Raw genomic sequence first — 25755 nt, 5'->3', positions numbered from 1 at the left:
CCACAATTCACCTCTCGTAAGTAATGGTGTATTTTTGAACATCTTTTTAAATCCATAAATAGAGCTAACAACAACGGCTATAGATTAAAATCCTATCTCTTTATCGAAGGACTTTAAAACACGTAACATTTCCTACACAAATGCGTACGAACTCGACCATAATTCATACTAAAACTACAATTACATGTAATACCCCTGGTTATGGAGGCAATTAATTAAAACACGTTTAGTAAAGCGTTCATTTGTACTCTGGCCGCACCCCTTGATATAAATTAAGGAGAATTGAAGATACAGATAGATTTACATATATAACATGCAGGTTAGTATGATAATTTAAAAAAAGATCGTTTTAAATTATTTTAGCTAGCTTCCGCTTGGTTGAAATTCTTCCTTTGTTCTTCCTGAGTAACAAACATCCTCACAAACTTTTGCATTTATAATATTTGTAGTATAACTTATTGTACCTACTTTCTGGTAACTTTGTCATAAAATTTAACAATCTTTACTTATTTAAGTTTTTTTAATTTAATTATTATGTTTCATTAGAAAATTATTCATTAGAAAATTTGTCTTAGTATTCTATCAAAATTGTCACCCAGTTACCCTTCCGCAATGACATTATTTTAAGCTCATAACTAGAAATTATTTATGATATCTGCGACAACGGCTAAATTAAATTGTAATTACGTTGTTTTCGTAATTGTAAACGGAACTACTGCTGTTTACTTTTATGTTCGCCGTATCAATGAATTACATCATTTCAATTAAGAATATCCTTTGTAAATTATTAAGATCTCTTGAACACATACGTCTACCATAAATGTATCTTTAGACAGCATATATAAGGGCTAATTTTCTACTGAAATAAATGTGTTCACGATTGTACTCGCTCACGTAATTAACAGAGCCAGTAAAATTGCAATAACTAAGACAACCTTATTATAAAAATGTTTACCAGTTATATTTTTTCGTTTGATTTAAAAATAAGCAAGTTTTATATTTGTGTGTATTTGTATTTTATTATCATTTTACTAAGGCGCGTTGTCAATTAAATTGTCTTATTGATACCACTTATTGAAACGGTGGTGGCGTAATGGTCAAGACGCCCGCTTGTGCATCAAAAGGTCCCAGGTTCGAATCCTACTCGTGCCACATGAGTTTGTATACCTATCTGACTCATGTATAGTAGTTTTCATCGGCCACCACTTGCTTCCGGTGAAGGAAAACGTCGTGAGGAAACCTGCACACTGGTTGATTATTAACTTGTGTGTGAAATGGAGAAGGCAATGGCAAAACACTCCATTACTAATGCCAAGAAAGTTGTTATGTGTGTTTAATTCCACGTAATGACTACGACCCTCGGCCATGAGGAATACGACTATGAAGAAGATTGATACCACTCTTTCTCACAGATTAATTAAAATAGATTTTGATATATAAGTCCTTGTACAATTTATTCTTACGTAACAAATATATATTTATGCGACAAGTCTAGACTGCTTTATCTACTAATCGTACTAAGATTATAAATGCAAAAGTTTGTAAGGATGTATGTATGCTTGTACGTTGGTTACTCTTTCACGCAAAATATTAAGGACGGATTGTTATGAAATTTGGTACACGGGTAGAATATGATAGCCTTGAATACATAGGGTACTTTTTTATCCCGAAATTCCCACGGAAGCGAAGCCCCGGGGCGCAGCTAGTAATAATTAAAGTTAAAGTAGAAAAAATAAAACTTTTGTATTGTTATTCATCCTTTCTTTCTGTCATTAGAGCGCAGGCAGTTTCTTTTTCAGCCGTCAGGCGTCGGAGCCCAGTGTCCGCATTCCTGCTTTTTCTCCACTTTCCACTGTCAACAGTATCCTAGACACGCATTTCATCCTAAAGCCAACAGGTTTTGGTATTTAATATTTATACCTATGTTGTTGTTAACCAAATAGGTATTTTAACGTCATTTTATGTAAATTATTTTAATCAACAATATTAGAGATCAATATTTGCCAGCCTTGGTCTAAAACTCAAGGAAGTGATTAGATATGATAATAAATCTGCCATTCCATTCATGTGTGATTAGTGAAATTTTGTATTTAACAAATCTAAATGCTTTTAATCGATCATAATAGGTAGCATAGATAAAAGAAAATTATATGAAGATAGCTAACTAAACATATAATATTCGGCGTGTGGTTCCGCCCTAGAATAGGAACACTCCATATACTTCCGTGGATGTCGTACGAAGGGCCACACAGCCTAGGCAGCTGATAGGCAAAAATAACATTTCCAAGGGGAGTTGACGTCAGGCAGACGGTTGTAAAATCGCACCCGAATTAAAAAAAAAAAGGTTTTGTACGCTGATCCTGGGCTTCGCGACTTCACAACCCCGAACGCAACTGGGAGCATGCAGAGATGACAGAATACAAATTATATTTTAATCACATGATTAAAAATTGCCCAAATATTTGGGACGCCTTGATCCTCATCTCATAGATGCACGGTAAAGATATATATATTTACCGTGACTAGTGGAAACTATAAAGATCGGTGCACACCGAACCCGTATTCAGCAGGGGCACAACAATAATATTGTATTGAATTTTACATTTCATAAATACAAGCATGCAACAAAAGGTGTGCACAGACCTTGAGGAAAGGAAAATAAAATTAAATTTAAGTATTTAACAATTCAAATTCATCAATCGACGTAGATAATTGGATATGTCGATGTTCATGAATTCTGTTTTAAACAATTGGCTACTCGACCGGGATCGTAATAATTTGGCTTTCACAAAATCTAATTCCAACTTTTCACAATTCTTTTGGAATGTTCACTAAATAAATAAATATATGAGGACAAATCACACAGATTGATCTAGCCCCAAAGTAAGTTCGAGACTTGTGTTATGGAATACTAACTCAACGATACTATATTTTATGACATATACATATATAGATAAACATCCAAGACCCGGGCCAAACAGAAAAAGATCATTTTCCATCATGACCCGACCGGGGATCGAACCCGGGACCTCTCGGTTCAGTGGCAAAAACTTTACCACTGCGCCACCGAGGTAGTAAATCCTAATCCCAAAGAAGTGGGCCCTCAGACCACACGCACATAAATATAAAATATATGAAGTAATATTTAAATAATTAAACACGATAATTAAATGTCTAATTCTTATATTTACGATCTCGTCTTTTGACTCCAAAATCCGTGACGTCACATAACATTACCGTCATATAAGCTCCATATAAAATGTTGTTTTTGACATTTGATAAAAGTATCATTCGATTAGTTGGAGATCATAGTCGATTCTTGTTCAGCTAACAAACGTCACCTTAAGCATATACGATTTGAATAAACAATATTATCGACTAATTATGTTTGAATATTTCGCTAAATATTAGTAAAACTCATAAGTAATTATGAATTTTTGAATATTAAATCATATACCTTACAAAAATACTACGCAATTATACCACTGATTTGAAATTCGAATTGTAATTTTTAAGATTCCGTTTACATTTAAATAAAAAATACCTGTATTGTTTTTCAACGTATTTTTAACTAAATCGGCGCCAATGTTTTTTTTTCACTATTCCATGGAAAATCACTTGTGTACTTTAATTTATGTTTCGGTGTGGACCTTGCGTTATGTCCTATGTTGTCACTCGTGTAATAAAAGTTCAGATTATGTCACAAGAAAGGCCAAACATTACAGCGCCTGATAAATGATAAAAATGTTTGAACTCTCTGTTGATAACAGCAGGCAAACAGTGGCGCAACTAGTCTCACACAGCTTTCATCTTCTGAAAAAAAGAGTACTTTTCTTTTTAACCTCCGACGCAAAAAGAGGGGTGTTATAAGTTTGACGGCTAAGTGTGTCTGTGTACGTGGCTCCCCGTAGCTCATCAACGGTTGAACCGATTCGGATGCGGTTTTTTTTATTTGGTAGAAAATTTTTAAGCGGTTATGTTTGATCAAAATCGGTTCAGCCGTTTAAAAGTTGTAGCGAAATGAATATTGAAAATCGGGGGTTTTTTAATTTGTCTAAGAAATTTGTAGAAAGAAAACGACGACCTCGGTGGCGCAGTGGTAAAGTGCTTGCCTCTGAACCGAGAGGTCCCGGGTTCGATCCCCGGTCGGGTCATGATGGAAAATTATCTTTACTGATTGGCCCGACTCTTGAATGATTATCTATATATGAATTTGTTATAAAGTATAGTATCGTTGAGTTAGTATCCCATAACACAAGTCTCGAACTTACTTTGGGGCTAGCTCAATCTGTGTGATTTGTCCCAATATATTTATTTATTTAAATATGCGTCTCATTTTCAATCCAACCCAGGACTGTAGTCCTGTACGTACTGTATACGTACAGACGTATAGGACGTACAGACTACCATAAAAACCTACAATATCAGTGGGGCACCAGACATAGGTGTTTATCATCGTTACGACACAGATAAATAGACTTCCTTGTTATGACGCAAATGCCGGTATCCACTAGATTAGTGTAATCCTTCTAATTAACAATCATAAATTACTAGATTTAGCAATTTTTAGTAATCTTGTGTAAAGAAGTGACGAAAAAGTAGTAAAGCGGACCTTGGGCTGCGACGTCAATGGCTGAGGAAGCAGCCGGGATTCGCTCAGATGAGAGAAACTTTGTGTAAAATTCACATTATCACATCCTAAATATCTACCTAATATTTTCTATAAATGCGAAAGTAAATTTGATTGTTTTTTTGTTACCTGTACACGCTCTATCTACTTGAAAATTTGCGTATTTAGTTTGAAGTTGTAGAAGGACATAGGCTACCTTTCATCCCGGAAAAATTACGGCTCCCGGAAATTCACGCAGGCGAAGCCGCGGGCAAAAGCTAATATAATATGAACGGGCATTCACTCTTGGCTATAACTATATACCCAATGCGTAACAATAAAAAGCCAATTTCTAACACAATGCATTTATAAAAGCGTGAAATTTTATGTTTATAAATAAAGCCGGGCCCAAAGTCACAGACTTTTGGTATAAAAATATCTAGATTACAGAAGAATAAACAAGTTTTCTAGATTCTTAATCCACACTTCCATATACTAATATAAAATAATATTATAAACGCGAAAATCTGTATGTCACATTTTCACGGCTAAACCACTGGGCCGATTTGGATGCAATTTAGAATAGATATAGTTCATCTTCGGAGGTGGAATATAGGCTACCGCAGGCGGAGTTGCGAGCAACTGCTAGTGCATCATAATTCCTTCTAAAAGGATCGTGTTAATTTTTTTATTAATATTATAACATATTTCTATGGTTTAATTATACAATGCCTAACACATACATCGTAAAGTTTCCACAATTAAATAACTTAAATGTTGAACATTTTGTAAACACATGATAAAATATAAATAATTTATGTTTTACTTCAAAACCTTGTGTAACCGCAAGAGGATTGACGATAAAAGCAAATGTTATATATACAGTAACTGTACTTATTCATTTTTACTAACTGTTAGTAAAGACAACATGGAAATTTCATGAGTTGATGTAATGAATTATTTTTTAAATATTTAATTCTGTAGCAATTTTAATTTGTTTCCTTGTACGCAAACTTTGGCAACAGACGACAACATTCCTACAAACCGGTCCGAGTTAACTAGTTATTTATATTATGTCCATTTATATATACTTCGATGCACGTGGTAACCTCAATATTCACATAACTAATATTCGAAATAATCGATGTTACATCTCGAATCGAATTCGAAAGAAGAAAAAGAAATTCGGAGATTTAAATTTTCATTTTTATCGCCTGTTATTGTTTACACTGACGTTAGATTTCATTCAATTCGAAGTCAAAGCTTCTGACATGACTTTTACGAATAACACAATGGTTTATAACATAGATTAAAAAAATATATTTTATCTGTGATTTGTGGACAGTATTTCTTTGTTTTTAAATATTTTAAACATTTTAAATTCTTAGTTTTAAGTCTTCTACTAACAAAATATCAGTCTGAAATAAACAATTTCATTCATTCATTCATTCATTCATTGTGGCGAGTTGAATTCTAACCTAAGGCCTTTAGAATATAAAGTTTAGATCACAGCTGGACGACTGCAAAAATACAAAAGCCATAATTTGAAACTTAATCATATAAATTTCGCTTTTAGAAAACTATTAATTTTCAATCAAATCTAATGTAAATCGCTGCAAGCGAAGCCAATTTAAAATTGTGCAATATTCGCAACCAAAGACAATGGGTTCTAGTGCTACATCGATCATAGACAAGGAATAGTTGAGAAATCAATAGTTGAGGTACCTACCATAAAAGTCCCTACCTATTTACATTACATATCACTATAATGGATGCAGACATAATAAATCTAGTATTAAGATAATTAGTATCTAATTAAACACGAAACATTTAGACTGTGCGTGTCTGTTAGGCGTTTGGTAAGTCACGCCTGTGACCTGAAATCAATTCGCTGAAACACGACACGAATACGACTTTGATTAATAAATATTCAGAGTATCTTAATTACCATAAATATTTCTCGCAAAATTTACAACATTTCCGTACTGTAAACCATTGAGGGGTTCCCTCGTCGGGAGCCATTCCTGGGTGCACTATCAGGTCATGCTTATCATAATAATGCATTGTCATGCAAACTAAACCAATCAAATTGCAGCCCAATCGTTTGAAGATCTATTCCAAATTGAGCAGCAAGATTCCACCCGAACATAATACATACAGTGCAAGTTTAAATGCTTGTAAAATATATATATATATATATATAGGTTCCAATTTTACATTTTGATTTAATGAACCCTAAGAAATCTTTCGATATTTAAAAACAGTTTTCATCTAACTGTAAAATCAACAAGACCTCAATTCTGATTCATCACGTTGACAGCTTAAGCGTTTTTATTCTTATTTTGACGTTTAGATGAACACTTTTAATACCGTTACGATAAAGGTCATTTAAAACGATGTGTATAAATATGGGTACCTACCGGAGCAGACCAAATGCAGTATATTGTAACACATTGTTCAGCGTAACAGAGTTCGGGGCGTTGTTATATTGCAAGTTAAATAAGAGCATGTAAAAAGCGATTCGGTCTGAATAGCATAGCAGTGTTCATGCTGTGTTTTAAAGGTTAAATAATCTATAACGCAAACAGGAAATCACTCGTCGAAACTGTCAAAATTATCGTAATACCACGTCTTTTTTGTTAGAAAAAAATCTAGGTTGTTTACTGTCGTAGCGACTGACTTAGAACTATTTCTAAACATTCCTCTGTTAGTCATTCATGACGTGGGCTTTCAAATCTTTTGATAGCTTAGGCACAACTATTAACAATTATTACTAAGCTCTCACTTTGAGTGTTGCCAGTACCATAATTTGTACAGTCAGTCTATATATAATAGGAAACGGATTTTAACTACAGCTTGACCATAAATGGTAGAAATTAATTAAAATGGAACTAAAAATTTTCCATACAAAATTGTTGCCATAGTTACTTCAGCATTTTAAGTCAAAAATGAAGAATCTAGCGCCCTGATTTCTTGTCATCTCTCTATTATCAAGCTGTAACTATACTTTCATTTATAATTGCAATACCAAATATAATGCTGAAAATTTATTTTATCAATTCCCAGTGTTGCCAGCCAAGAGGACACAGTGCCCTATTTATTTTCTACTGTTTATAGTCAGACTGAACCTTAACTATATTTTTTTACGTAGTCCACTCCACATACCTTTACTGAATCGTTTAGAAATTATACTTTTTAAAACATATTACATCGGCCGTCATTTTCAACCCAATCCTACGAAAGACGCTGTGTTTTTTTGCGACAACAACTATCCTTATCCTATCCTAACCAATATTATAAATGCGAAAGTAGGTTTGTTTATTACTTCTTCACGCTTTATCTTCTTGAAATTATGCATACACGTAGTTTTTTGAAGTACGGAGAAATAAAATTTTCCCGGACAAATAAAATTTCCTGTAGAAAATAAACCTTGGCGAGGCCACAGGCAAAAGCTAAATGATACAAAGAAGGTAAAAAATGTTTAAAATTAAATGGTTAAACAATAATAATGATAGTAATTATACACTAGTAGGAGTGCTGGTACATTAAACGCATACTTAAGCAATCAGTTATTGCTTATTGCATATTTAAGTTAATTTGAAATCTATCTATAATATCATCAGCCACTCCCAGCTTGTAGAAAACGTACCGGCTTTTAATATGTCACGGTCACATAATATTTTAAACTTTTATGACAATAAACATTGTGATAAATAAAAGAAAAAAAAATACACATATGTACCTAATTCATTTACATTAATTTTTAAAAAAATTAATTCAAAAACATACAATTTGTTTTTTGTTTTTTTTTTTTTTCAATAAATTACATATTTTGAGAGAAAATGTATTTTTAATTTGCAACGCGGCTTTTCAGGTAAAATTTGAGTCGAGTCTACGTGGCGTACATAACTATGCAACCGAGTAATTGGTATCTACATACAATTTTCGTTGAGATTGGAAATAGGAACAAAATGAAACACGAACAAGGGAAAAAACAAAATTTATCATTCTTTATGTAATGCATATCTTAAAAAAATACGTAATTAATAACATTTATTACCTGAACAATGCGAGATGACAGCCAACACCACGAGGAATCCACACAAAGACCATATCCGGAGCTCCATTTTTGAAGTTCTGTTTTTAAATCGAGAATCGAAAACACTGGCAACACTAACTTTACACGATTATTAACACTAACACTCAAGGCACATCCCTAGCACTCAAGACTCAAGCACTTGTATACCTGAAAAGAAAATTCAAAATTAGAATAATTGGACATACACTTGAGGGAAAAGAAATGGTTACATGTTACAATACTAATAATTTGAGAAAGTGCCTTCGATATTTCGAAAATGATTTTCTGTGGGTTGAAGTAAACTACTACAATGTTACACATTTATTATATTAAAGTAAAAATAAACTGTCAACAATATAATTAACAACAAATAAAATTACGCTATTTACTGATAATAAAAAAATAATGTCTGCATCAAGCTAAAATCATTGATATTTAGTAACATCTAGTATTTAGGTACTGTCTGACATTTTGCAGCAAAATTCTGTAAATGTATCAACCTGACATTTATATATAACACGCCGCAAAAGATAACGTCTACATTGGACACCATTCTTAGAAATGAAACGCCGACGAAGTTGCGTATAGAAATAGCGTGGTATTATCGTAACTTGCTGATTTTAATTTTAAATTTCTATCTGTATTAAATAATCTTAGAATCATCAACGTTATCCTATAGAATAGGAACATACATTAACATGAAAATTCTGTGGAAATGTCATTCTAAACTTAGATCCAAAAGAGTTAAATAAAAGCAATATTTAATAACATCATTTTTCAAACGCTAACTTGAAAAAAATATCATGAAACATTTTTCAGTGAAATGAAAATAGTCGCAGACGATTTTTATCAACTGGTGCCAAAATTGACGCAATATCGATCAAACGACAGTATACTTTTGACCGTATAAAAAAGTGTCTATGACTGGACTACGAATATTAACAAGGTCGATGAACTTATAATTATACAAACATAGATTGCAAAAAAACTTGCATGACGAATGTACAGTTATAACCAAATACATAGAAATGTAAATTTTGCTACAGCAAACTGGGTTCACGGCAGGTATTTTGTGCAGATTTTAATAAATTCAATTTGTTACTTCTGTTTAAATTAGGTTCATATACTGGGAATAAAATATTAATAAACATACTTAACTACAGCCAAATTATGTACAATCATATATACGGGGTTATTAAAACAAATTAATTTGTATCCTGCCATGTCCATTTATCGTGTACCTATACGTATTTTTGTGTCAACCACCAATATAAAAACCTTATCAAAATTAATCAAAAAGAGATGACGATGGAAAACAATACACAATACTGGAAAACGCTGAACAAAGGTTAAAGTTCTTTGCTCGATAGTGTATTTTTTGGGTTCATTGACTTCTGTTTTACTTAGATTCTAAGATTTTATTATTATTAGACAGTTGTAGTTTTTTTGTTTCTCAAAAATAAATAAATGATGTTGAAATATGTTTTTAAAAATCTAAATAGTTTTATGATAATAATTAATATTAATATAATAATTGATAATATTTTGTTTTCTAAACAAATGGAACAAAGCGTGTGTGCCTGGCATTAGCCCGCATAAAATACCGGTTGTTCCCAATATTGAAAAACGCCAAAGAAGGACTACATACTAAAGTTTTAATCGTATAAATATTTTATGTTATTTAAAAGTATAAAAGGTTTTCCCCACGATAACACTTTACGGCCGATTTTACCGGGGAAATAAAAGAACTGTTAATCTGTTGTAGGCATTATAAGTGATTCGCAGACGTAAAGATAATACATAAAAACGCAATTTGTGCCATGAAGGCTTTATGCTTATAGAACGTAACACAACAGAAATATAATTATCATCATTAGAAATATCATTTAACTTTTAAATACAACGATGGAAGTGTATGTTCATCTTTCATGAAAAAATCTAGCGGACGAATTTTGGCGAAAATTTTTACACATACATAGAATGGGGTAATCCCCATTCTATGTATGTGTAAAATTACCTACCCCATTTTATGCCGTTAGGCAAAGGGTATTTTTTTTTTATTCCTAAGGACATAACCCTCTAAGGATAGACCAGGGTAAGGAACCCCAAAGCACTGGCAGCTTTTATCGAAAGAAAAATCGATTATAATTAGAAACTAGTTTTTTTTTACAAAAAATAAATTTTTGCTACAAGCTTGCTTTTATAATCTTCAGAGAGATCTTGTTGCATTCAATGTGTGACAAAAAATCACGGACATCCTGCCCGGACAAAACCGATGAATAGTAGCTACGTTGGGAGCCGATCTTGGGTGCATCTTCAGGTCACGCTTACCATAATAATTGTCATGGAAAAAAACAAATTTCAAGTTTGTACGATAAGCGGAAGTAGGTGAATTTTAACTTACAAGATTTGATTACTGACAAATAAAAGTCGGGACAGGTGACACCTAATAAAAGCTCGCAAATAAAAATATCTTAGATATTAGGTATATAATCTTCAAATTGGTCGAATAATAAAGTAAATTCCTCGTATCATTGCACCCTTGCATCCAGGAAGTCTCCAGTGTCATCAACATCTTAATATTGTCCAAATATTTAGATTATGACTAGAAATAGACAGGATTCCTGGGTCTGTGCCAACGTTTTAAAACTCCCTAAGGCTCGGCGCGTGCGCATGATTTATACAGATATATATTTTTTCCTCAATACAACATCAACATCAAGCCCATTTTTACGATAATTGTTCTAGCATCATTGTATGTCTAAATAATATTACACCGAGGCGAAATGTTTGACTAAATAAACAAAAACTGAAAACCTGATTAAAAAGCGAATTATTGGATGGTTGGATGAGACGAGGGCCTTTTCACATGTAGACCCGTAAAAAACCGTATCCCTGTCCGTATGTACGCTTCTGCTAGATATTTTTATCGTGTATTTACAAAATAGGATGACACAAGATTAGAAGCGAGCTCACACGATCACATCACGTTGCAGAAAAAAAAATGGACGGCAGAGATTTTAAACTCTTATAATTCTTCACTATTCATCATATGTGATGGTTAAGTAATTTTCAAATATAATTTGCAAACAGTTGATACTCTTTTTTTATTGATCGAAATAGTTCCACTTAAGAGTTATATACGTCTTCGTAATTTTATAACAACAGTAAACGAATTAAAAAAATATGACTCTGACTGCAAACAATAGACACTTTTCTTTTACATTGCAACAATTTAAGTAGGTATACATTAAGACATACATTTTTACAATAAGAATACTGTTCAGTGCACATGGAAAACAACGGATGGATCTTCGTGCTCGTCCACGCGTCGTGTAAAATCTTTCATGGGAAAACTATCCATGACGTTTTCAAGCGGCCTTAGGCATAAAAATTAACCTCTAAATACGGACGCATATTTAGAAACAACCATATAATGTAACTAACTATTAACTGTGGTGATTTTAAACGTGTCGTATCTCTTCTACGTGTCTTTAAGCCTTTGACCTTTCCCTTTTTAGGCCGCATAATATTATGATGATATTTCTTCATATAACAATAAATTAATAACTACATAGGAACAAATCTCTGGTCATGCCACTTCCGCCTGGTCCAAACCCAAAGAGTGCTTTAAGGGTGATATTTGTGTCAAAGGTCTGACAACCAAAGATACTGAAGACTGTGTGAACTGGAGAAGAATAACTAGGAAATCGGACCCTGAGCTCCAAGATTTTGAATGTGAACTCCTGCTGAAGCGGCGGTGGTTAAGACGCCCGCCTGTGGATTGAAAGGTGCCAGGATCTAAAGGATTAGATCCTGTACGAGTAGGAACTCGTGCCACATGAGTTTGTATAACTATCTGACTCATGTATAGTAAGTTTTCATCGACCACCACTTGCCACTAGGTGAAGGAAAACATCGTGAGAAAACGTATTATTAACTCAATCATTCAATCACTCAATTAGTCAATAAAGTTGCCAAATGCCAAGAAAGTTGTTGTGTCCATTTCATTCCACGTAATGACCACGAACCTCAGCTTTGAGGAATATGACTATGAAGAAGGACGCTTGCAACACCAGGGTTGTCACACGCGCGTCGCCTACCTTGTGTCATAGAATATTTTGCCACAGTACCCTGTAATCACACTGTCTCTCTCGCCCTTCAAACCGGAACACAACAATGCAAGCACTGCTGTTTGGCGGCAGAAACAGAAGAAAGAAAGGTACTCATGCAGACGAAGTCTAGTCTAGTCTAGTCTGGTAACGTGTTCATAATATCCACTTCTTGTACCTAGATTTAAAACACATTTTTCTACATATTTGCAATTTGTGATTAGAATGAAAAATATTTGTTTTGGAATGACAAGTGACGAGATAGCGATAACCAATCTAGCCAACGATAAGCAACACGCAAATAACGCTCGATAAAACAAATTGTGGTTGAAAATGCGATAGTAAAGAATATCGTTAAAGTATAACAGACTCTATCGATTCCTATCTCTAGAACAATCTAGAATACAAAGTATGTCCCAAATTTCATCAAAATTCTAGAGAATTCCCTAAATCAAAATTCGAGATATAACTATTTGTATAACAATTCTAATAATTAATTAGTGCGTAGTATAAAATTTACATTTAGATACCATTTTGTATTCTGACATTCCAAAATCAAACAATCTTGGAATTATTTTCGAAAGTAGTACCGTACCCGTTGTTTTAGGGTTCCGTACACAAAAGATAAAAAGTAATGTCTCTTCTGTCTGTCAAAAGGCTCTCCTCGTTATACATAAAAGAGTTAAAGTTTTAAAGTCAATCTCTGGGGTTATATAATTGAAATGTTTATTACTATTGACCGTCATGTTAAATATTCTATTTGGTGTGATGATTCCATTCCATTTTTTGCGATACCTATCATCATCGAACAGAACCTCGGTGGCGTAGTGGTTAAGTGCTTGCCTCTGAACCGCGAAGTCCCGAGTTCGATCCCCGGTCGGGTCATGATGGAAAATGATCTTTTTCTGATGAGCCCGGGTCGTGGATAAACAAACAAATAAACAAACAAACAAATATATTAGGACAAATCACACAGATTGAGCTAGCCCCAAAGTAAGTTCGAGACTTGTGTTATGGGATACTAACTCAACGATACTATATTTTATAACAAGTACATATATAGATAAACATCCAAGACCCGGGTCAATCAGAAAAAGATCATTTTCCATCATGACCCGACTGGGGATCGAACCCGGGACCTCTCGGTTCAGTGGCAAGAACTTTACCAATGCGCCACCGAGGTCGTCAAATGTCGTGGATGTTTATCTATATATGTATATGTTATAAAATATAGTATCGTTGAATTAGTGTCCCATAACACAAGTCTAGAACTTACTTTGGGGCTAGCTCAATCTGTGTAAATTTGTCCTAATATATTTATTTATTTATTTAACAGGGGGGAGGACTTTGTCCAGCTGTGGGATATCTAACGGCTATAAAAAAATAATCAGCCGTCATAAAGCGAGACTTCAAAGTGGATCAACAGTCATCACATTCGGAATGAAATGACAGAGATATAATATATAGGAACAAATCATGATATATAGTCTGTAATCATTCCATCAAATGAAGAAACTAGTTTGATTATAGTTCACACAACTGTAATTGCCTTCGAGTCGGATGTCGAAGTAATTGTTTTTGATGATGGTAGAAAATCTTTGTTTTTCTTGTACTAGCTGCGCCCCGTGACTTCAATTTCGTAGTAATTATGGGATAAGAAGTAACCTATGTGCTATTGTAGGTTATATTCGACCGGTGTACCAAATTTTATCAAAATCCTTCGAACAGATTTCGCGTGAAATATACTAAAAAACAATACAAAACAGAAAATTTAGAATTAATATGGAAACTATCAAAAGTATTAGGTTTATGCATATTTTAGATATTGTTAACGGTAGTACTTCTCAAAGATAAATATCGATAGCAAAATAATCGATATTTCGACGTCACTAGCAATTTCATCAAAGAATTTAGAAAATTGGAACAAGATTTATACACACATCTTTCAGTGAGATAAATCTAATTCCACTGTCGGCAAACTGTTGGCCGAATTTGGCGGATTCGGCGTACATTACTGGTTTTTCATTGCGGTAAATAAAAGCTCACATATAAACTAAGTAATGTTGATTTATTCGTGTCGACATCTGTCCGAGTTCGGCGATAGCGTGTAGCCAGCATAATCATCTAAAGAATTCACGACAAAAAATATCGACATTTCACTATAACAATTCTAAACAGTCGATGTTGGCTCCCCCATTGAGTATTACTCAATCCAAGGCAGATCAAAGGAGTTTTAGCCGATAAATTCTGGTTTATTTTTACCCGACTAAGCACCGTCTTCCGTCGGTATGGTATAACATACGGTCTTGTTCTCACTGATTGCTCATTATAGATGGGTTTTTAACCCTCGATGAAAATAAGGATGTTATGTTTAACGTTTTATGGAACTATATATATTTTTTTTATTCAAATTAATAGGCAGTTGCGGGAACAATTTTTGAGATCGTTTGACGAAAGAAGTTATAAGAGATGAATGTTAATTGTAAAGTCATAAAAACTTTAAAGCATACTTTAAGCTAAAGTATATTTTGTTTCTTTCTGTCCGTTTAAATTATTATAAAGTGCGACAGTGACAAAACATTTAGCTTAATGTATGCATGTTTAACTTTTTTAATAACGGGGCTAATTTTCAAAAGGTCACTTTTAGGCAGACCAAAAAATTTGTGCGTAAAATATCTTCAGTTGTTATTCCAATGTGACAAAGTCTTAACGCAGTTATAAGTTGTAAACACACCAATGCACGTGACTGTACCAGATAAAATGTGCGTACGTCTTTTGTAATAAAAGTTGCTAAATAATTTCACTAAGTAAGACACGGCTCTCATATAAGTCCAATCAATAAAAGTAATATTTCTTGCATTATTAATATCAAGAATTTAATGCTAATTGATAAATAGTTTACAGCAGTCGTAAAAGATAACATTTTGTCACTAAAATCATTATAAATAATGTAAATACGCGTTGCGACACGAAAACCAGTATTTCGATAAAGTTTCCCACAACGCATTTAGTATATAAAACATTCCTATTTCCTATAAGATTGAACCACAGAAATCGGAAGAAGATGACTAGAAATGCCATTTAGGATTGCCTATACTAAAACTAAGTTACTACACGTAACTCAGCAAATCAATTAATCACACACAATGTGACACATAAGAAAAAATAATTGAACTTAACTGGCAACACTGGCTCAATATAAAGCAATCTCGATACTGCAAGAAAACAAAATTGGTCAGTTGTTTGTTTTGTACACACTGGAGATTGCAGAGCATATTTTAAATTTCACTACTTTGTTTAGACAACATGGCAAATTTTGCGTTTTTCTGTGTAGGTTAAAGTTTAACAACTTTGATAGGTAGTGTGTGAGCGAATTCTATGCACACATCCTTACACGCGTAACCAGCGAAATAAGAAATCTTAAAATCTTACGTACAATCATGAATTTAGTATGTACGGAGAACTTACTAATTCCATGCGTACAATACTTATGGCATTAAGAAGACAGCGACACAATCCTTCGAATTTGACATTTCTATGTTTTTTATTCAGAATTCCGTGTAACAAATTGACATAACAGGTTCGATGACCAATGGGCTAATACGATTACATCTGTACCAGATTAGTCTTTGAGTTATGGTGTCTATGATATAAATTTGTTTTTAGATAAAAGTTACTCTCTTTCGGTTGAAAAGCGTTTGTTACGTCAACAATTTCAACTGATCACCAAATAACTGTAGTTACTTTAGAAAATAATGAAATTGTCAGCTCACGTTTATAGTTATACGAATACATTTAAGTTGAATCGTTTCTAATACATTATTCCTAAAGTGCCTAATTTACATTTTTGGTAGTTATAACAAATTTCCCTCTGACAATTGATGGCAAAAGAACTAACATTTTTTTTTTTTCAACAAAAAAATATTTTAACCTTTCATTTTAATAATAATTGCAAAATAGAATAAGTATGGATTTTAAAACATATGAAACATATTTTCAGACTCTGACGCCACACGGCTCAGGAAGAAACCTAATGAGCTTAGATGAGATAATTAAAATATAAATATCAAATCGGTTGTTTAACTCTTCTCACGATTACGATCAAGTGATCGAATCCAAGACATTAAGAGCAAGGTCATAAGATTATTATTATTATGCAAATCATAATGGAGGTCACCATAGACATCACACGCATGAGTGAACATCAGATTATTGTCTTTGGAACAATGCTCTTTGCAACTGTTGTTAGTGACGTGTCGTTTTTATGGTACGACCTTTGACTAAGTTTTTTTTAACCCCCGACTACAGGAGGGAGTTATAAGTTTAACGTGTCTGTGTATCTGTATGACTGTCAATTTTCATCGTAGCAACCGAACGGCTGAACCGATTTGGATCTAGTTTATTTGAAAGAAAACTTTATCGTGTTCTTAATGGTGTTCTTAGACCATAGATAAAAGAAATATATATTAATTTTGGATTGGACAATACGTTCAGCCAATAGAATACCATCAGTTCTTTTCTAGTGGATGAGTTGATGCCAACAACTCCGGAGACAGCGGTTTCTTAAATTTTTAATTTAGTTTTTATTTAGATACTAATTGTAGCCCGAAATATTTTTATGTCATTGAACCTCGCGATAAGATATTGTAGCGTGTGGTCCTAGAAAAGGAACATTGCAAATCCTCCCACGTTGTCGTACGAGGCGACTAAGGCACACGTGCCTTAACAGCTGATAGGCAAAAATAGCATCCCGAAAGAGGGTTGACGTCGGGCCGTCGACGGCCGGTTGTAAAAGCATAGCGACATCTTCAAAATTTAATAGATGATTTTTTACGCGAACCCCGGGTTTCGAACACTAAAATGAATGCGCGAGTGCGAACACTCGAGAATGAGAGGAATCTGGTGAGAGGAAAGGTGACAAGGAATAAACTAGATTAAATTAAAACAGAGATTAAGTAAAACTTTTTAAATTTTTATATAAGTGTGTGTGGATTTATCGTACCTATATTTCGTAACACATATTTTTTTATCAACAAAAACACTTCAAGACGATGTCCACTTTCATAAACTCCTTCGGCACATATTTTTCAAACACTTGAATAAAAAAAATACATACTTACGTCAAACTAAAGAAATTCCACTAAGAATTCGCGTGACGACCAAAGAGTACTGAAGATAACAAGACTGGACAAATTACAAATTGCACAATCTTTACTATCAACTATGTAAATACTTTGATATAATATCATAAGTGTTGTGTTCACGTGGTCTTTACCCGTAAAGTTCATGGGATAATAAAAAAGGTTTATGGGATAATAGGTATACACTTCTCTCAAAAATCTTATACTAAAGGTGGTGTACTAAAGAATTCCGTAAGGATTTCCAATTTGATTGACCTAATCTTAAACCATAGAATATTATAGATAATAATTTTTTTTTACAATAGGCGAACTTTATAACTAAAATATATTTACAAGTTTGGCGAGCCAATCTAACATCTTCCTTTTGGAATTTAAAATTGTTTCCTATTCTTTTTAAGGTTATGTACGTATATACAAAATAAACTCTAATATAATCTTTTTTTAATTTAAAATATTATGAGAATAATTGAGGGAGCAAATCCTTCAAGATTTGTTTGCGAAACTTGTCACCGACCAATATGAAACTTGTAAATAACTAAAGTAAGTAATAGGTCAGTGGATTTATGTGACGGCAGAGCAAACGAACAAATATCGTTGTCATCCTCTCTTTCTATATACTGGAAAGAGACAAGAAATCACAGAAGAGCGCGAAAAGCAAACATCGTGACCGAGTCAAGGTTCCACAGGATGTCGATTTTGCATTGAACCCCTGACTTCTTAAACCGTTTTTTTTTAACTTTAAATATTTTTTTTATTTAAATTTTATAACGTATTTAAATATAATGTTTGTCACTCAAAACCTTTTGTTATAAAAACTAGACTAAGATTAAGTAAAACTTTTTAAATTCATATTGTTAGCAATTAAATACCATTTTCAACTTCAGAATTAGGTATATTTTGTAACGATAAAAAAAAATATGGCTATCACAATTTTTTTGTGATAAAAACGCAGAATATTTCTAATATTTTGATTTAATGCAAAAAAATCATTAAAAAGATTAAATTTCCAAAAATTATAATACGAAACGAAGTGCATTATCTAGGTACCACAAACTTTCAAATTTCGTTTCTGCCAACATTAACATTGGCGTATGCATTGGCGACAATGCGTAAAAAAAAAAGTAATAATAATTTATGAACGCATGTCGAGAACAATTTCAATTAGTCCAAGCAAGCAAGTACTTCATAATAAGTGGCCGAGAAGTTCATAATTATGAAATGGTAGGCCCAAGGGTCACTAGAACAAGATAACTCTCTCCACGATTTATAGGACGTTATCAATAGGCCCTGTGTCTAACAAGGTACAACAGAATGCTTGCGACGAAGACCGCCAGTGATTGGCATAGATTTTCACATATTTATCTCCATTATGTTCTTTTTAACGAGCTGGTTGTAAAAAAAAAAAATAAACGACCATAGATAATGTCATTTTTGTGTGTTTATTAATGTTTATAAATAGAACAAGGCTTTGTGCTGATATTTTTGGTGTAAAGAATCTCATTTTTTATTTTAGAAATTGTTCCCGGTCGATACTGAAGAAGGAATTTGTTAATTTGAACAGATGTAATTATCTGACCTATTTTTAGCTACTTTATGTGGTCTCTTTGTGTCCGATTTCTGTTAGTTTATACATATCGACAAATATAATATAAATATTTACGGTTCACAAGGAGATTTATTGCGTCACCTAAAATTAGAAATATTGTATATTTAAAAATTATTTTCTCGTCAAATCGTTCAACAGTAGCGAACTGAGTTATTTTTATTGATATCTCTGACGTAACAGTGTACGGAAAATTATAAAAAAAAAAGTTTGTCTATATGATCACAATAACACGCGGTAAATTTATCGACGTTGGACACACATGCCGTCGTATCTCGATGCTTTATCGCACCTCAGCGTGGGTGAACTACGCAAATCCCGCGATTGTCAATAGTCAATAGTGTAGCACAATCTACATGACATAGTACTTCATAGATCTCTAAGCCGTTGCCATAGACATTTACTTTATCTAGAGGAGGCTGTTGCAATAGCACCAATACAAATTAGCAGATTTTATTCAAGTCGCCTAAAGGCATCTGACGTGACTTTTACGACTACCTACCGTTTAGTAGCAAGTAATCGCACACAATACACACTGTGAACTTAAACTGTCAAACAATGTGCAGGTTTCTTCTCGATGTTTTCCTTCAACGGAAGCAAGTGGAAACCTATGAAAATGACATGAGCCAAATTGGTATATAAATTCATGTGGCCCGAGTAGGATTCGAACCTGGGACCTTTCGATCACAAGCCGACGGTCAGAAGCACTTGACCACAACAGCTTCAAAGATATAAGTATTTTTTTCATCAAGAAAACTAACCTAAATATTACCATTAAGTATAAAATACTTGAAAGCAAGTTATCAAACAGATAAACACAAAATATTGATGGAAATGCCCTCTGTGACTCGACATCATTCATTATTCTGAGATGCCGTTATGTCATTAAATCCAAATTCAACTTGCTAGAATATAAATCAGCCAAACTGAAGGTTAAACTTCATACGTTAAGATATATTTTATCACTTTACAAACAGCGATTTTGTAGTAAGAAATGCGTAAACATAAAACACTCATTGACCTAACAAGTATTTTTTATTAATTTATTAAATAATAACATACCTACATAAGTAAAAGATAGGTACTACTTACAATTAAACATATCTACACTGCCGACATTGTAATCATTAAATTTTTCAGCAAATAAGTTAGTGATTCATTTAAATCTAGAAAAATCATGGACAAATATAATCTTGTCATTTACTTTTCAACGACTGTTATTATGAAAATTCAAAAAAAAAGGCGCAACATTATTTTGATGTTATCATTCAGTTATACATTATAGTCTGTAACGATCTTTATATTAATCTTGCCGTATGCATCACTGACACAGCGCATAATATTATCCATAACTCGAAGCACGCAATGCGTCGCCCGGCTTATTATTTTAATTATGATGTAATTATCTCATAGATTAAAGTTATTCATTGAGGGAGGTCAAAGAAAATATTAATAAATAAATAATTTATTTTATTTAATCTCAACAGGGGTCGTCCCGTACAAGTACATATTTAATTTAGTAATTTCTTATCATTATACAATTTCGTTTAGTATCTGATTGTATGTCACATTATAAAACATTTATCGGAATGCCACATCTGTCTTCTACGAATGGAATATGGTAGGAATGTACACGTACTGATAACTTTGTACAAACATGTATAAACTTATCATATAAAATAATTAATAAACCTATTTTTAACCCCCGACACAAAGAGGGGTGTTATAAGTTTGACCGCTAAGTGTGTCTGTCTGTCTGTCTTTGTAATTACATCAACGGGTGATCCGATTTAGGTTTATGCGGTGGCTCTTAGATATGTTTGATCAAAATCGGTTCAGCCGGTCAAAAGTTGAAGAGAAATGAATATTGAAAGGAGGGGAGGATTTTTTTAATTTGTATAACAAATAAACTTGTTATAATTAATTAAAACATTACTGCACAACTTAAAAAGTGACTTTATGCCACAGGCATTCTCTGCCAGTGAAACATCAAGACAAGAATTGTTTTTTGATAAACTTTAGTTTTTGAAACAGTCCGATTATGCCCAGGCTTGTGCCCAACGGCGGTCGTAAACGTTCCCATTGCAATCCACAATTGTACATTTCCTTTCGTAAAATACTTGACGTAAATTATTCAGTAATTGCGAGTTAATTTGTCTTTTACGAAGCCGGAGAAAACAAAAAAGAAATTCTGTTGTCGATGGTTTTTAAAAAGAAAAATAAATGCACCCACCGTTCAGAAATATTTAAGTCAACGACCAAGAGACAGACAAAGATCAAATATATATATTATTCTCTGTCTAGATTTAATAAGTCTCTCTTTCTTTTCGGTTGTGTTAATTGCTAACACTGGTGTCAAGTTTTATTCAAGTCGGCATTTGACTTTTACGTTTAGTGGAAGTAATCTAATATAGTAAGTTTACGTAAATAATTTTGTCTCGATAACACATGAGATTATAAAATACTTGCCGCGCATACTTCGCTCCCGTGAAAAATTCAGAATAAAAAGTACCTTATGTGTTATTCCAGGTTATATATTATGTACCAAATTTCATAACAATCAGTCCAGTAGATTTTGCGTGAAAGAGTAACAAACAAACATACATACCTACATACACGAAGAAACCAGAATATTGCTCAATTGAGAGAGAAAGAGAGTGAGTCAGACAAGGAAAACTCCATCGTCATAAAATCGTCTATAAATGGAGTTATACAAGTATTTACATATGCTTGTCAATAAAAAAAATTCAGAAAGCAAAATCGATTTTAAAATGGCGAACTCTGTCAAAGTCGAACAGATTTAACGAGATAATTAATCTTTCAGATTGCAATCCTACGTTTTATCAGCACGACAAGGCAGCAAACAGTGGACAGTGAATCAAACTATAACTGTTATATAGTTATGTATAAAAATTATTCACTTAATTAAGACATTTGCCTTGTACGAGAAATCACCACTACACTTTATATGCATTGGAATTCGTTGAATGAATGAATGGAAATTAATTACGATAATTAGAAGTGTTTGAATGAGGTTTATGGTTTCTTTGAACTGACGCAGGTGAAGGGAAACTATGGTACGAGGCATAAGTAAAAATAAACATATTGACAACACTCAACGGGCCACACGAAGTAAAAAACTTATATCATGTGTCCGACAGATACAAAACAGAAATATACACACCCAGAACCGTAGAATAATAACTGTGATGACAAGTACAAATGCTTATCCTGCGCTGGGAATCGAACCCAAGACCTCCAGACATACAGGCGTGACCATGGCACGGAGGTCATCAAGTCCCAACTAAATAAATTATTATATTGTTCAGAGTGATACAGCGATCGAGTATCCGGAAATAAAACTAATAGTGAATGTAGGACAGACAGACAGACTGTGGCGTGCTGGTGGTGTCAAGTTGCTCTTATCTGGCAGATGTCTGTTTGTCACTTTGTTTGTCGGGATATATGTATAATATTTTACCTAAGTATTTCGGTATCACTATGTAGGTTATCAGTACTCGTAAATTCACCTCATGTGAGAGAGGTATTAGTTGGTACAATACCGATATACATAGGTACTTATCGACCAGCATCCTTACATTATAAGTCCTCTACCTCGTCTCTCTGTCTGTCTATCTGTTGACGATAAACTCAAAAACTACTGCCAGGATTTTCATGCGGTTTTCGCCAATAGATAGTGTGGTTCCTGAGGAAGATTTAGGTGTATAATTTATTCTGTTTTTACCAGAGCGAAGCCGGGACGGGCGGCTAGTATTTAATAAATTGAGTCAGGGACTAAGTGTTATCGGATTGATTAGTAAACTTAGGTACGAACCATTGAATTGTAAAAGCAGCACTTTGAATTGTAGAAGCAGCAATTTTAGATTAGATAAAATACCGTAATTTGTGTTTTTCTTCTTTTCAAGTTAACGGCTAGTTGACTGGTCCAAGTGGCAGATGGAGCAGAGTGGAAAAGAAACGTGCCCTTAGGCAAACAAAATGAACTAATTAGACGCTTTACCATGTGACGTTTATGTTGTCAATGCCTCGTAAAATAGATCCTGTGAAGATTTCCCCCTTCTTATTCTTAGCAGAACAAAAAATAGCAAAAAACATCGCGTCATGATAAAATTATTTTTTTATCCTAGCGCGAAATGTTCGCGGATATAAAGGGCTTTATAGATAAATTCATAGATCACTTTCAAAATAAGGGGACGTCCCTTATTTCCCCTATAGATTGACCCTTTTAAGCCAGGTGACTTCCGTGGGATGTACTAACCTAACCTTGAAATTTGACACAAAGCCATTTAGCAAACATTTTAAAAATGAGGGGGCTAAATCTTAGGTGTGAATTTATTATCAAATGAATCGAACGGCACTTGTATGCGAATGATTTGAATGAGAATGAATGAAAGGGTGTTTAGTCATACACTAATGGGATCAACGCGGGTTTGTATAATGAGATGGGTGTGAAATTATAATAATAATTATAATAGCGACGTCTAAAGGAATATTAATGTTTTTTGTGGTTATTCATATGATATTAAAGGAATTTATTTATTGCATCGGGGTAGAAAGAGATTTCTTTCATGACAAAACTAGTAGCAAGTTATTATTTTATTTATGTATAAAAATTCGTTTGAAAATGCATAATTTTCTAGTTCATTGTAAAAATTATTCTTTTATGAAGTGGCAACATTGTAATTAATAAATACGCAATTTTCTTTATGACAATATAAAAAAATTACGTTGAATACAAATATATATACAAATAAACCCGAATCGTACCTCATGCAAATATGCCCATAACACTTGCGGTATTTCCCGGCTGTATTGCTAGCGATACTGCTCTGTTGACAATATTAGTGTTGGAAAAGGCTGATGAAATTGTCGAAAATTATCGATAAAATTAAGAATCCGATAATGTAAATGATAAGGACAAACTTGTCAATATTTACTTCTTACACTAAAGACACAACCTATAGAAAAATTGTAAAAGCAATGTATATAAAAAAATATACATGCGTGAAATTTTTAGTTTTCGTAATATTGTCTAAAACGTCACTCGGTGACAAAACAAGCTAATAAGCACGAACTTACCGCCACATGCATAACATTGATTAGACATTGCTGTGTCTGAAATTATACAACTAGCAGACCTGTTACGAATGTCAAGGTAAAAAAAGTCACTATACTTTCGTACTCGCACAGGAATATTTCCAGTGCCTTAACCAAAAAAAAAATATGTAAATTATGCAAGAAATAACTAATAACTCGTATAGTATTAGTACCTTTAGTTTTTTTTACTCTTTTCGTTTTCTGTTTTGTTTTTTTTTTTTAATTAAAAAAGTTTTTTGCTTTTATTTTTTTGCTTTCTTATATAAATAAGAAAGCAAAAAAAAATGAAAACGAGAAAAAAATATTTAGTACGGGAGCTAGAACCCCAATAAATAGACTCAAGAGGTGCATGACAATTTTAAATGTTGAAAGAAAAAATATATATTTCTTTTGTATGTTTCAAACAACTTTATTGCACAACAAATAAGTATTGATCAAATTCAAATCTTTGAAGAATAATGAAGTCAGTCCTACGTAATCTGTGGTACCGGCAACCGGCACACGAATGTCAAGGTGATAACAAATGAGATTTCTAACCGAAGCAATAGCAGTTATCGCAATTTTTATTGCTATGTTCTATTCACTATGTTTCCTTTTATCGTCAGCTAGACATAAATGACGTAAACAGGTACTTGCCTAGTTCGAGCATTTATGTAATTAGAACATATTATTTTAAACTAGCGAACAGCCCCCTAATATTGTAGAGGTAAGCTGACTCACTATGCCATCAACTTATTCTAAAATAAATATTTATTTTAAGTATGTAATAAAAATACATGAGTGAGAATGTAGAGTGTATACCTACTGAGGCAGGTACCTACACAGATTCTACATAACTATAGTAGGCAAAGTGCGTTATATTCCTAGGTAAATGGGGAATACCTAAATTTATTAATTGTAACTAGGCTAGTATCTAGATAGCGACTACTATTAAGTAGCAGCCGAAATTAAATTTCGTATTAATTTCATACAAGTTTCAATGATTCCAATATTAAAACAGATCCGGTAGAAAAATTAACAACTAGGCAATGTAATAAAGTACATGAATTCAAATGTTACGAAATTATAATCAAACTCCGTCGAAAAGTTGCCGA

At 33.2% G+C, this 25755-nt stretch overlaps 1 protein-coding gene across 5 annotated transcripts in view; it reads right to left on the bottom strand.

The window, feature by feature from the left end:
- Positions 1-25755, bottom strand: part of LOC128681069 (protein amalgam-like) — a 139234-nt gene that overhangs the window by 112980 nt on the left and 499 nt on the right. For 4 of the 5 annotated variants that reach the window (XM_053764642.1, XM_053764643.1, XM_053764644.1 and 1 more), the window contains exon 2: positions 8670-8855. In XM_053764642.1, the coding sequence (XP_053620617.1) occupies positions 8670-8736 (67 nt within the window). In that variant the 5' untranslated portion in view covers positions 8737-8855. Of the gene's footprint in view, positions 1-8669; positions 8856-17919; positions 17939-25755 lie in introns of those variants that run through there. The other variant, XM_064436844.1, reaches the window with a different exon arrangement.

Source organism: Plodia interpunctella, chromosome 26, assembly GCF_027563975.2.
Source record: "Plodia interpunctella isolate USDA-ARS_2022_Savannah chromosome 26, ilPloInte3.2, whole genome shotgun sequence".
Lineage (NCBI taxonomy): Eukaryota > Metazoa > Arthropoda > Insecta > Lepidoptera > Pyralidae > Plodia > Plodia interpunctella.
The sequence above is the reverse complement of the archived record's forward strand: the minus strand, read 5'-3'. Positions and strand labels throughout refer to the sequence as shown.